Genomic DNA, 14,798 nt, shown 5'->3' with positions numbered 1-14,798 from the left:
GTGACAGATGTGAGAGAGAGATGCAATGCTGGGGAACTACAGTATGTGTTAAACTCTAAACATCCTTGAGGGCATATTATTAACGTTTTGCATGTCTGTGCTTTTGTGTTTGTGTAATGTGTGTGTGTGCTTGTGCGTGTGCATTCGTGTGTGTGTATGTGTTTCCAGGCTGTGTGTGGCCACCCTGTCGGTGAACAGTTTCTGTGGGAGTCGTGAGGCCCTGTATGGGGTGTTTGATGGAGACAGGAACGTGGAAGTGCCATACCTGCTGCAGTGTACCATGAACGATGTTCTGGCCGAAGAGCTACACAAGACCAATAGTGAAGAAGACCATATGACCAACACCTTCCTTGTCATGCAGAGGTATATATGGAACACACACACACACAGAGAGACATACACCTTCACATTTAGACAGTATCAGATAGGCAATCTTCTCCTTTTCTCTCTGTCTGTGCTACAGGAAGCTGGGTACGGCAGGGCAGAAACTGGGTGGCTCGGCGGCCCTGTGCCACATCAGACACGACCCCACCGACCCAGGCGGCTGCTTCACCCTCACCGCTGCCAACGTAGGCAAGTGCCAGGCCATCCTGTGTCGGGACGGCAAGCCACTGCCCCTCTCTCTGCTTCACAACGTAGGCCTGGAGGAAGAGTACCGACGCATCAGACAACACAACGCCATCATCACTGAGGTACACAGAGAGGGGTGTCAAAATCAAATCAAATTTTATTGGTCACATACACGTGTTTAGCAGATGTTATTGCAGGTGTAGCGAAATGCTTGTGTTTCTAGCTCCGACAGTGCAGTAATATCTAACAAGTAATATCTAACAATTTCACAACATATACCCTATACACACAAATCTAAGTAAAGCAATGGAATTAAGAATATATCAACAAATATATGGACGAGCAATGTCAGAACGGCATAGACTAAGATACAGTAGAATAGTATAGAATACAGTATATCATATGAGATGAGTAATGCAAGATATGTAAACATTATTAAACTGACTAGTGTTCCATTTATTACATTGGCCAGTGATTTATAATATATGTATATAGGCAGCAGCCTCTAATGTGCTAGTGAAGGCTATTTAACAGTCTGATGGCCTTGAGATAGAAGCTGTCCCAGCTTTGATGCACCTGTACTGACCTCGCCTTCTGGATGATAGCGGGGTGAACAGGCAGTGGCTCGGGTGGTTGTTGTCCTTGATTATCTTTTTGGCATTCCTGTGACATCGGGTGCTGTTTGTGTGTGTGTGAGTGTGCGGAGAGAGAGGAGAGGTTATGATTGTATTATGCGTGTTTGTGTGGGGGTGTAACAGTGTGTAAGAGGCTGTTAATTTAAATGAAATAGTTCTCCAAATGAAATAGTACTGATATAAAAGCTTGTGATGCACATCAATTCCATTTCACTTTAAATTCTATAACCCCCGAAGGTTATGCAGGGCTCCACATTCAGGTACATTTGCCAGTATCACACCAGGCCAGTGGCAACAGAAAGCTACTTGCCTGAATGAAAAAAATACTGGCCTGGGTCAAGATCTGACAGTAAAGCGAATGATGCGTACATCATTTCAATTAGCAGGTGATCTTATCTTTCTTTTGGGCTGAGCAGGTAGCCTATACTATACAGGGTTCATACAGACATTGGCAAGTCAAATTGAAAGACTTTCAATGACTTTTTCAAGCACTTAATTGTAATTTTCAAGGAACTGCATTTCATATAGAAAAAAAACTCTCCCAAAAATGTATGCAAAAAAGTAGCCATTACCACTTGAAGAATTAATACATTTTTAAAAGGCCTTCCCATTGGCATTATGCATTTCCATTCATATTATTTTTACATTCTAAAATATCTCAGAATAATGTGGGCATTGCCTGACTAAATACACTGCATGCACCGTTAGTCCCGGTGCATGCTAAGGAAGTCTGTCCATGTGGTAGCTAGTCAGTCTAGCCATTTGAGATGTTGTCTTGCCCATAATAAGAACACATGGTTCTACCGCAACGAAAGCTACAGACTAGCGCAACACTCGTCAATTGAAATGTCGGGAAACAAACAAAAGCGTTCATAAAAACTAATCAGAACTGAAATCACAGAATAATTATATTGGAGCAGTACAACTTCTAAATTGGCTAGCCTACCATAACTTCAAGGACTTTTCAAGGACCAAATGCCTGATTTAATCTATTGCATGATGACTGATTTACGCATTGCAAATATTGAACCAAGACTTTGAACTTTTTAAATACCTGGTTTGCATACCCATTCTTTTACTGGTAGATATCATAACTTGGAACATATTTTCTAGTGGTGATTTTAGCATGTAAATCTTGGTGGAGCAAACAAAAAATATATGTTTTATGCATGCCAGCAAAGCCACAACACAACACTAAACATACATTCATTGCACTCTAACGGTGACAAACGGTGCCCACAAACTGTTAGGGCCTACATAAAGCTGTCCCAACAGCAGAGCTTTCTTTGCAGCACCATGGAGTGAATCCTTACCACCGCTACACCTGGCTATCAGCGGAGCCTTGTCTGGCAGGGAAACAGTTCATTCAGCCTCATTTACTGCCTTTTTAAAAAACATAGCTGATATGGCTGACTTGCTTAAACAAATGTGGTTTCTACTGACAATTGAGATGTACAATCTATGGCATAAGGGAACGACGAGTGGATAAGAGGCAATCCGTAATTTCGATTAAGACATTAATGAGCGAGCTAGGACGGACGTAGTCAATATAACTATTTGTTCAGCACTTTTGAAATGTACAGCGACAGAATTAAGAACATGGGCCGTTCTTACATTATTCTCCCTGTACACCAAGTCAGAACCATAGGATAAATAAAGGGGGCATATAAGCACACAATGAAAGCTCTTACAATATTCAATGATTACATTTCTCTAAAACAGGCTACTAACTGCTTACTACACAACATACACTGAGTATTACATTCTTGGCTACAGTATACATATCTCCCTGGCATATTACATCATTTATGCAGCAGCATACAATACATTTTTGGACTCACCTTGTTGTGCTGTGCTCACTTGAACAGGAAGGTGGCGCAGCGGTCCTTCTTGTGGACTCTAGAAAGAGACCTGAGTTCCCGACTTGGAATCCCGAGTTGCATGACCGTTCAAAATAATTTTTCCGGACTCTCCCATTCGGAGAGTTCCCAGTTCTCTTGAACTCACTGAAGTCTGAGATTTCCCAGTTCCGAGTTTTCAGTTGTTGTGAACATGGCAGAAGTCATGCTGGATTGGCGCAGTGGTCTAAGGCTCTGCATCGCAGTGCTAGCTGTGCCACTAGAGATCCTGGTTCGAATCCAGGCTCTGTTGTAGCCGGCCGCGACCGGGAGACCCATGGGGCGGCGCGCACAATTGGCCCAGCGTCGTCCAGGTTAGGGGAGGGAATGGCCGGCAGGGGATATAGCTCAGTTGGTAGAGTATGGCGTTTGCAACGCCAGGGTTGTGGTTTCGATAAAATAATGTATGCACTAACTGTAAGTCGCTCTGGATAAGAGCGTCTGCTAAATGACTAAAATGTAAATGTAAGGCCAATATATTCAAACTTTAACAATTGGATATCACGAAATTGGGGAGACATTTTTTTCTTTTTTTTTGGATTCACATGCAACACCATGGGCCAGAAGTTAGGATCTTGTCTCATCGCTGCAACTCCCCTATTGACTCAGTGAAGGTCGAGAGCCACTGCTTCTTGACACACTGCTCGCTTAACATGGAAGCCAGCCCGCACCAATGTGTCGGAGGAAACCCAGTCGAACTGAAGACCGCAGTGAGCTTGCAGGCGCCCGGTTTGCCAAAAGGGGTCGCTACAGCACGATGAGACAAGGAAATCCCAGCTTGCTAAACCCTCCACTAATCCGGACGACGCTGGGCTAGTTGTGCGCCTTCCAATGGGTCTCCCGGTCACGGCCGGCTGTGACACAGCCTGGGATTGAACCCGAGGCTGCAGTCGTGCCTCAGCACTCATTGTTGAATTTGCGATTTCCAACTTGTTGTGTAATGTTTATGTCCAATGGCCGATGAGCACCGATACGTTTTATCTATAATTTCTCTTCATATGACAAGGATTGAAAAGGATTTGCCAGTAGATTGTCGACTTGATTCATGATGACTGCTTGTCTAGCTTGCTAGCTAAGATTTTGAAAGTATGATATTGACATGATCAGTCCAATCAAAGCTACTGTAGATATAACGTGATTTGTCGTCATTTTATCTGTGGCCAATGACCTTGAGCCTTCTTGGATGGGCACTTCTAATGTAAGTCTATGGCAGCACTCAAGGGGGCTTGAATATTTGAGCTCTACCTGTAGATTTTGTCGTGACGAAGTGGCCCCATGAGTGACAGAACACTGAGCCAATCACGGCGCAACTAGAGAAAATAACCAACCCCTATGCTCCCTATTTTCCGCTGGCTGTCCACAGAAAGCACGGAGCTAGGCTGAAACACCTGCATTTTGGAGCTGCCTTACTCAAGAAAGCCAAAATAACATGCGAAACAGGCACAAAAGAAAATAACCAATCAAAAGTCTGGACACACCTACTCATTCAATCAAATGTATTTATGAAGTCCTATTTACATCAGCAGATGTCACAAAGTGCTATACAGAAACCCAGCCTAAAACCCCAAACAGCAAGCAATGCAGATGTAGAAGCACGGTGGCTAGGAAAAACTCCCTAGAAAGGCAGAAACCTAGGAAGAAACTTAGAGGAACCAGGCTCTGAGGGGTGGCCAGTACCCTTCTGGCTGTGCCCAATGGAGATTATAACAGTAAAGGGCATTTTCATAGCCGGGCATTTAGAGGATGAAATAGCAGGTGCGGTAGAGAGAGGGAGTTGAAAACAGCAGGTCTGGGACAAGGTAGCACGTCCGGTGAACAGGTCAGGGTTCCATAGCCGCAGGCAGAAGAGTTGAAACTGGAGCAGCAGCACGACCAGGTGGACTGGGGACAGCAAGGAGTCATCAGGCCAGGTAGTCCTGAGGCATGGTCCTAGGGCTCAGGTCCTCCGGGAGGGAGAGAGAGAGAATTAGAGGGAGCATACTTAAATTCACACAGAACACCAGATAAGACACCAGATATACAGTGGCTTGCGAAAGTATTCACCCACCTTGGCATTTTTCCTATTTTGATGCCTTACAACCTGGAATTAAAATGGATTTTGGGGGGTTTGTATCATTTGATTTACACAACATGCCTACCACTTTGAAGAAACAAACAAGAAATAAGACACAAAAAAAAAGAACTTGAGCGTGCATAACTATTCACCCCTCCAAAGTCAATACTTTGTAGAGCCAACTTTTGCAGCAATTACAGCTGCAAGTCTCTTGGGGTATGTCACATCTAGCCACTGGGATTTTTGCCCATTCTTCAAGGAAAAACTGCTCCAGCTCCTTCAAGTTGGATGGGTTCCGCTGGTGTACAGCAATCTTTAAGTCATACCACAGATTCTTGGAATGACTAGGCCATTCCAAGACATTTAAATGTTTCCCCTTAAACCACTCGAGTGTTGCTTTAGCAGTATTCTTAGGGTGATTGTCCTGCTGGAAGGTGAACCTCCATCCCAGTCTCAAATTTCTGGAAGACTGAAACAGGTTTCCCTCAAGCATTTCCCTGTATTTAGCGCCATCCATCATTCCTTCAATTCTGACCAGTTACCCAGTCCCTGCTGATGAAAAACATCCTCACAGCATGATGCTGCCACCACCATGCTTCACTGTGGGGATGGTGTTCTCGGGGTGATGAGAGGTGTTGGGTTTGCGCCAGACATAGCGTTTTCCTTGATGGCCAAAAAGCTCAATTTTAGTCTCATCTGACCAGAGTACCTTCTTCCATATGTTTGGGGAGTCTCCCACATGGCTTTTGGCGAACACCAAACGTGTTTGCTTATTTTTTTCTTTAAGCAATGGCTTTTTTTCTGGCCACTCATCCTTAAAGCCCAGCTCTGTGGAGTGTACGGCTTAAAGTGGTCCTATGGACAGATACTCCAATCTCCGCTGTGGAGCTTTGTAGGTCCTTCAGGATTATCTTTGGTCTCTTTGTTGCCTCTCTGATTAATGCCCTCCTTGCCTGGTCCGTGAGTTTCGGTGGGCGGCCGTCTCTTGGCAGGTTTGTTGTGGTGCCATATTATTTCCATTTTTTAATAATGGATTTAATGGTGCTCTGTGGGATGTTCAAAGTTTCTGATATTCTTTTATAACCCAACCCTGATCTGTACTTCTCCACAACTTTGTCCCTGACCTGTTTGGAGAGCTCCTTGGTCTTCATGGTGCCGCTTGCTTGGTGGTGCCCCTTGCTTAGTGGTGTTGCAGACTCTGGGGCCTTTCAGAACAGGTGTATATATACTGAGATCATGTGACACTTAGATTGCACACAGGTGGACTTTATTTAACTAATTATGTGACTTCTGAAGGTAATTGGTTGCACCAGATCTTATTTAGGGGCTTCATAGCAAATGGGGTGAATACATATGCATGCACCACTTTTCCGTTATTACTTTTTTAGAATGTTTTGAAACAAGTTATTTTTTTCATTTCACTTAATCAATTTTGACTATTTTGTGTATGTCCATTACATGAAATTCAAATAAAAATCAATTTAAATTACAGGTTGCAATGCATCAAAATAGAAAAAACGCCAAGGGGGATGAATACTTTTGCAAGGCACTGTAACAGACTGACCCTAGCCCCCCGGCACATAGACTATTGCAGCATAGATACTGAAGGCTGAGACAGGGGTTCAATGGTTTTTCTTTATTTTACTATTTTCTTGGTGGAGCAAACTAAAAATTGATTTGCATTTTAATGAGGGAAATAAGTATTTGACCCCCTCTCAATCAGAAAGATTTCTGGCTCCCAGATGTATTTTATACAGGTAACGAGCTGAGATTAGGAGCACACCCTTAAAGGGACATCTGTCCACAGAAGCAATCAATCAATCAGATTCCAAACTCTCCACCATGGCCAAGACCAAAGAGCTCTCCAAGGATGTCAGGGACAAGATTGTAGACCTACACAAAGCTGGAATGGGCTACAAGACCATCGCCAAGCAGCTTGGTGAGAAGGTGACAACAGTTGGTGCGATTATTCGCAAATGGAAGAAACACAAAATAACTGTCAATCTCCCTCGGCCTGGGACTCCATGCAAGATCTCACCTCGTGGAGTTGCAATGATCATGAGAACGGTGAGGAATCAGCCCAGAACTACACGGGAGGATCTTGTCAATGATCTCAAGGCAGCTGGGACCATAGTCACCAAGAAAACAATTGGTAACACACTACGCCGTGAAGGACTGAAATCCTGCAGCGCCCGCAAGGTCCCCCTGCTCAAGAAAGCACATATAAAGGCCCGTCTGAAGTTTGCCAATGAACATCTGAATGATTCAGAGGAGAACTGGGTGAAAGTGTTGTGGTCAGATGAGACCAAAATCGAGCTCTTTGGCATCAACTCAACTCGCCGTGTTTGGAGGAGGAGGAATGCTGCCTATGACCCCAAGAGCACCATCCCCACCGTCAAACATGGAGGTGGAAACATTATGCTTTGGGAATGTTTTTCTGATAAGGGGACAGGACAACTTCACCGCATCAAAGGGACGATGGATGGGGCCATGTACCGTCAAATCTTGGGTGAGAACCTCCTTCCCTCAGCCAGGGCATTGAAAATGGGTCATGGATGGGTATTCCAGCATGACAATAACCCAAAACACACGGCCAAGGCAACAAAGGAGTGGCTCAAGAAGAAGCACATTAAGGTCCTGGAGTGGCCTAGCCAGTCTCCAGACCTTAATCCCATAGAAAATCTGTGGAGGGAGCTGAAGGTTCGAGTTGCCAAACGTCAGCCTCGGAACCTTAATGACTTGGAGAAGATCTGCAAAGAGGAGTGGAACAAAATCCCTCCTGAGATGTGTCCAAACCTGGTGGCCAACTACAAGAAACGTCTGACCTCTGTGATTGCCAACAAGGGTTTTGCCACCAAGTACTAAGTCATGTTTTGCAGAGGGGTCAAATACTTATTTCAATCATTAAAATGCAAATCAATTTATAACATTTTTGTTGTTATTCTGTCTCTCACTGTTCAAATAAACCTACCATTAAAATTATAGACTGATCATGTCTTTGTCAGTGGGCAAACGTACAAAATCAGCAGGGGATCAAATACTTTCTTCCCTCACTGTATATATATATATATATATAATCTATAGTACCAGTCAAAAGTTTGGACATACCTACTCATTCCAGAGTTGAATAATAGTGAAGACATCAAAACTATCAACATCTCTTCAGCACTCCACCAATCAGGCCTTTATTGAAGCCACTCCTCAGTAAAAAGGCATATGACGGCCCGCTTGCAGTTTGCCAAAAGGCACCTAAAGACTCTCAGACCATAAGAAACAAGATTCTCTGGTCTGATGAAACCAAGATTGAACTCTTTGGCCTGAATGCCAAGCGACACGTCTGGAGGAAACCTGGCACCATCCCTACAGTGAAGCATGGGTGGTGGTAGTATCATGCTGTGGGGGTGTTTTTCAGCGACATGGACTGGGAGACTAGTCAGTATCAAGGCAAAGATGAACGGAGCAAAGTACAGAGAGATCCTTGATGAAAACCTGCTCCAGAGAGCTCAGGACCTCAGACTGGGGCGAAGGTTCACCTTCCAACAGGACAACGACCCTAAGCACATAGCCAAGACAACACAGGAGTGGCTTCGGGACAAGTCTCTGAATGTCCTTGAGTGGCCCAGCCAGAGCCCGAACTTGAACCCGATCGAACATCTCTGGAGAGACCTGAAAATAGCTGTGCAGCAATGCTCCCCATCCAACCTGACAGAGCTTGAGAAGATCTGCAGAGAAGAATGGGAGAAACTCCCCAAATACAGGTGTGCCAAGCTTGTAGCGTCATACCCAAGAAGATTCCAGCCTGTAATTGCTGCCAAAGGTGCTTCAACAAAGTACTGAGGAAAGGGTCTGAATACTTACACTACCGGTCAAAGGTTTTAGAACACCTACTCATTCAAGGGTTTTTCACTATTTTCTACATTGTAGAATGATAGTGAAGATATCAAAACTATGAAATATCACATATGGAATCATGTAGTAACCAGAAAAGTGTTAAACAAATCAAAATATATTTTATATTTGAGATTCTTCAAATAGCCACCCTTTGCCTTGATGACAGGTTTACACACTCTTGGCATCTCTCAACCTGCTTCATGAGGTTAGTCACCTGGAATGCATTTCAATTAACATCTGTGCCTTGTTAAAAGTTAATTTGTGGAATTTCTTTCCTTCTTAATGCGTTTGAGCTAATCAGTTGTGTTGTGACAAGGTAGGGAGGGTATACAGAAGATAGCCCTATTTGGTAAAAGACCAAGTCCATATTATGGCAAGAACAGCTCAAATAAGCAAAGAGAAACGACATCCATCGTTACTTTAAGACATGAAGGTCAGTCAATACGGAACATTGAAAGATCTTTGAACGTTTTTTCAAGTGCAGTCGCAAAAACCATCAAGCGCTATTATGACACGAGCCAAGAAACATGAGCAATGGACATTAGACCGGTGGAAATCTGTCCTTTGGTCTGATCAACCGCCGTGTCTTTGTGAGATGCAGAGTAGGTGAACGGATGATCTCCGCATGTGTGGTTCCCACCGTGAGGTGTGATTGTGTGGGGGTGCTTTGCTGGTGATTTATTTATAGTTCAAGGCACACTTAACCAGCATGACTACCACAGCATTCTGCAGCGATACGCCATCCCATCTGGTTTGCGATTAGAAGAATCTAAAATATATTTTGATTTGTTTAACACTTTTTTGATTACTACATGATTCCATATGTGTTATTTCATAGTTTTGATGTCTTCACTATTATTTTACAATGGTAGAGCACGGCGCTTGTAACGCCAAGGTAGTGGGTTCGATCCCCGGGACCACCCATACACACAAAAAAAAATGTATGCACGCATGACTGTAAGTCGCTTTGGATAAAAGCGTCTGCTAAATGGCATATTATTATATTATAAATGTAGAAAATAGTAAAAATAAAGAAAAATCCTTGAATGAGTAGGTATGTCCAAACTTTTGACTGGTATTGTATATACATATATATATATTTTTTTTTAAAGCTAAACAGAGCCCCACCTGCCCTGAATGACGCGTCGCCAATGTTACTACCACTTTCTTACCCTGTTGTTGTTCTTCGTTGAGCTGCAACCTGCAACAACCAGCTTTTTGACAGCTGCACGCACTCTGCCTGACAGATTATCTCAAACTGCACTATAGGCTGTGTGCGGCTCCCGTGTGATTAATCATCGACATAACGAACTAATAGCTTGGGAATTCATCTGTTTTTAATCAATTATGTAGCCTAGATTAAAATAGCATTATTACGATATTGTTTTCATTGGCCCAAGCGGGCCACTGACGGAGATAATCGACTGGCCCGGAGGGTTTCAAAAACGTCCCCGGGCCAGCGGGTAACCCTGAATGTCGAGCCCTGTTATGTGATTTTGAAGTCTAGTTCATCATTGATACCACACTTAATTACATTTCTCTTTTAATTGAATTTCCTTTTGAATTTTGAACTGAACTTTAATCTTTGTGTGTGTATGTATGTGTTAGAAATACTAACTGCTCCCACTGTAAACATACTGTGTGTGTATATGTTTCTCGGAGGGGTTGGGATAAAGCAGAAGACAAGTTTCTGTTGGACATTTAATGACATTGGACAATAAAGTAATCATCTTCTTCTTCCTCTACCCCTCTAGGACAACAAGGTGAATGGAGTGACAGACTCCACCCGCATCATGGGCTACTCCTTCCTGTACCCGGCGGTGATTCCACGGCCCTACGTCTTCACGGTAACCCTCACCCCGCAGGATGAGTTCTTTATCCTGGGCAGCCGGGGCTTGTGGGATTCTGTGTCGCAGTCGGAGGCGGTGGAGGCTGTTCGTAACGTTCCAGATGGCCTGGCTGCAGCCAAGAAGCTGTGTACGCTGGCCCAGGGCTACGGTTGCACCGACAGTCTCTGTGCCGTGGTGGTCCAGCTCTCTGTGAGTGAGGACTGCTGCTCCTGCTGCTGCAGCGACCCTCCCCAGCCGCCCCCCAGCCCCAGCCTGGGCGGCTACCCCTCCTCGGGGGGTTCATCGATAAAGGAGCGGCCCACAGGGGATGGCTCCCTCCCGGTCCCGCCGTCGTCTTGTAGCGAGATAAGCAGTGAGATCAGTACCAGTGAGATGAGCAGCGAGGTGGGATCCACAGCCTCCTCTGACGAGCCTCCCCAGAGCTCCCTGGTGCTGCTGCACGAACAGCCCCACCACCAACTGCACCACCAGGCCCACCAGCTCTCCCTCCAGGCCCAGCACGCCGCCCAGCCCTGCCCATACCCTCACCCAGGCTCAGAGCTCCCTGCCCGGGGTTGCTGTGCTCTCCACCCTGCCTGTCTGAGCGGCTCCTTCCAGAGGCAGCTGTCCAGTGCCACCTTCTCCAGCGCGCTGTCTGACAATGGGCTGGACAGTGAGGACGAGGAGCCCATAGCCGGGGTCTTTTCCAACGGGAGCAGAGTGGAGGTGGAGGCCGACATCCACTGCCTTAGGGCTGAGGCCTCTTTATCATCATCATCCGGATGGGAACGCCTGCTGGCCCTTCCTCCACCTCCTCCACCCTGCACCCCGGAACCTCTAGAGGAAGGGGTGGAGCTGATCTTGGGGGAGGCAGAGACAAGGGAGCATAGAGAGGAGGGCTGGTCAGTGGGGTCTGGCAGAAAGGGTGATGATGGGAAGATCCTTGGCAAGAGAAGGGGGAATGGCTCGGTGGCCCCTCAGGAGAATAGCCACAACCTGATTGAGGTAGCAGCAGACGCCCCTTCTAAGAAGGGCGGAGGGTATTTCACAGCCCCCGCCCAGCCCGACCCGGACGACCAGTTCATCATCCCTCCAGAGCTGGAGGAGGAAGTCAAGGAGATTATGAAGCAGCATCAGCAGAAACAACAGAAACCACCTAGCCCCGACCAGCCTGCAGACTACTACGACACACCCCTCTGAGCAGACACACCCCCTACTGCAGTCTACTACAAATCTCCACTATGTTCCTGCAGATTACTAGGACACACCCCTGATAAATCCCTACAGTGGATAATCTCTACGGAGTCTGCAGACTAGCTGAGTAACCTATGTATCTGAAAAACAGCACCTTGTTGAGCAGTCAACAGACTACAAGCACTCAACCCCTTCCTGAGACCACATCACTGGATTACCATGTACTGTAACCTGCTCCACCCCTTTCCCCAAAATGGCCTATAGGATAGGACATGTAAATGAGACCTTTAAGATAACCGAACCCTATAGGAATCCTGCTTATGGACACAACTTTTATGGTCCAAAGTAGTTCCACTACTACTCACAGACAGATTGTACGGGAAGTTGTTTTTACATTCGACAACAAACCTATGAGTACCTATGTAATCAACACTAGTCTATCTTGCAGTAGGGTTAGCCTACCACAACACACAGTTAATATGGATAATATGATTACTTTTTTTATTTTTACTTACCATATCTTTTAATGTGAAGAAAATTAAGTCACTTTTTAAAAATTAAACACACAGACACAATCTTTTTATTATCAATGAAATACGTTTGAATGGTACACACCAATATTAACACGCTTAACTTTTGTAGATAGGGCACTTAATGATACTGTATTTCTTCAGCAAATCCTGGCTCTTGGCCTGTAAAAAGGCATAGAAATTTTGGTAGAAATTTGAAAGACTAACTCCTAGGAGTTGCATACTCTTTATGGTGACCTAGTCACTTTTACTAATCTTCTCTGAGAGAAATTGTGATTTTTTTCCAATGATTGTAAATAAGAGAAATGTTATATACTGATGCTTTTAAAGGAACTGTGTACCCATATGTCTGTGGATGGATTTAGTGGTGTGGATGGGGTTGTGGGTCAGACCAGGTTTAGCCATTGTGGAGATTTCACCTTCTTTTCTCTCCTAGACACACATACAGAAATATGCTCAATACACACACATAGATACACACACACACACACACACACACACACACACACACACCCTATTATACAGTACAAGCACACACAATTCACCATGGTTCTTCTCTTTCAGTTCTGTTGTTACATCTTGGTTAGTCAGCAGTCCCTCTAGTGTGCTCACAACACACACACACACACACACACACACACACACACACACACACACACACACACACACACACACACACAGTAGAATACATACACACAGTATTCCGTCCCACCTCCCTCCTAACTGTTATCACCGGCATGACTGTGTCCAGTTCAGTAATGCAAACAAATACTATATCCACATGGAAAGGAAACCACACAAACATTTCTGTCTTTGGTATAATAAATCTTACATTTGTGAATGAGCTTTGTTGTTCTGGTGGTATTTTATATTTTTAATTCTCTCTTCTGAATGTATTTGACACACATGTGTGTCTGATATAATTTAGCTAAGTATTTCCCCCCCCCCCGCCCCATTTTCAATGTAAGGCCCTCTTTCATTTTGCAGATGCAAATATAACTGCAAAGGCCACACAATTGTAAGTTAATATAAACTAAAAAACAGCCTGAAGTGCTGCTAGTAGCATTCAATTAGACTTTACTGTACCATTTTTTGTATTTACATTTTACAACACATTACGTATTGTTATCAAGAAATGCAGGATAATAATATCTTTATTGTTCCACAACTGTCATACAGATTGAGTACATTTAATATCATACAGGTGTATGTGCACCTTATGACCAGAAGAGGTCAATATTGTGAAATGTTTTTATTAGCACTACCTCACTGAATCTCTTTTGAAACTAACCATAGAAGCACTGTAACGATATGCCCCTGAAACCATCCATTCTATGACTGCAACTATAGAAAAAATTGTATTAATCATATTTCAAAAATTAAATTATCTGTATTTAAAACTATTAAGAGCCTTGTATGATGAAAATGACATGACAGCAACAGTAATGCAGCATCTGCCCTAAACAATACTGTACGCACACTTCATAGCATATTTATCTCTCTAACCGTTTGTCCTTCTTCATTACATCTACTTAATGCTGGCCATGGGTAGTTTTGGTGCTGGCAGGGAGAAAACACACTAACGCTGACATTGGACATTGTGATGCCCCTGTCTCCTCCACCACCGCTGTTCTTGTACTCCTCTTCACACATGCCAAACTGTCCACTGTCACCACCAACATGTCACCCAGCATAGAGAAAGAGGCTATCAGCGCTGTGGTCACTGTGTCCTGGGTGGAGCCCAGATACTGACAATTCTTTCCATAGTACCACCAGTCATCACCAACATCATATACAGCACCAGTCAAAAGTTTGGACACCTACTCATTCAATGGTTTTTCTTTATTTTTACTATTTTCTACATTGTAGAATAATAGTGAAGACATCAAAACTATGAAATAACACATATGGAATCGTATAGTTACCTAAAAAGTGTTAAAACCTTGGAATGAGTTGGTGTGTCCAAACTTTTGACTGGTACTATACGTGATGAGATGAGGACGAGCACATATAGTATTAACATAGAAATGAATGTACAGACACGGATGGGATTGGATAGCATGATTGGTTATAGGAATGGCGAGTGGGTGTGAATTGGTAATGAACCTTCATATGATGTGGACGTGTTGGTAAATAGGAGGACCATGGTATTTGAATGAGTGTGATGATAACCAAAAAGGTAGTGTTAATGGGATATA

At 44.1% G+C, this 14,798-nt stretch overlaps 1 protein-coding gene across 1 annotated transcript in view; it reads left to right on the top strand.

The window, feature by feature from the left end:
* The window catches only part of LOC311147212 (PH domain leucine-rich repeat protein phosphatase 1-like), an 87,952-nt gene extending 74,510 nt beyond the window's left edge, over positions 1 to 13,442 (top strand). The window contains exons 15-17 of the mRNA XM_084183852.1: positions 169 to 363; positions 464 to 692; positions 10,802 to 13,442. Coding sequence (XP_084039978.1) covers positions 169 to 363; positions 464 to 692; positions 10,802 to 12,076 — 1,699 coding nt within the window. The 3' untranslated portion in view covers positions 12,077 to 13,442. The remainder of the gene's footprint in view (positions 1 to 168; positions 364 to 463; positions 693 to 10,801) is intronic.
* Positions 13,443 to 14,798: the final 1,356 nt, after the last annotated feature.

Source organism: Coregonus lavaretus, assembly GCF_964263955.1.
Source record: "Coregonus lavaretus genome assembly, chromosome: 19".
NCBI lineage: Eukaryota > Metazoa > Chordata > Actinopteri > Salmoniformes > Salmonidae > Coregonus > Coregonus lavaretus.
Note: the sequence above shows the minus strand (reverse complement) of the source record. Positions and strands in the feature narration are given on the sequence as shown.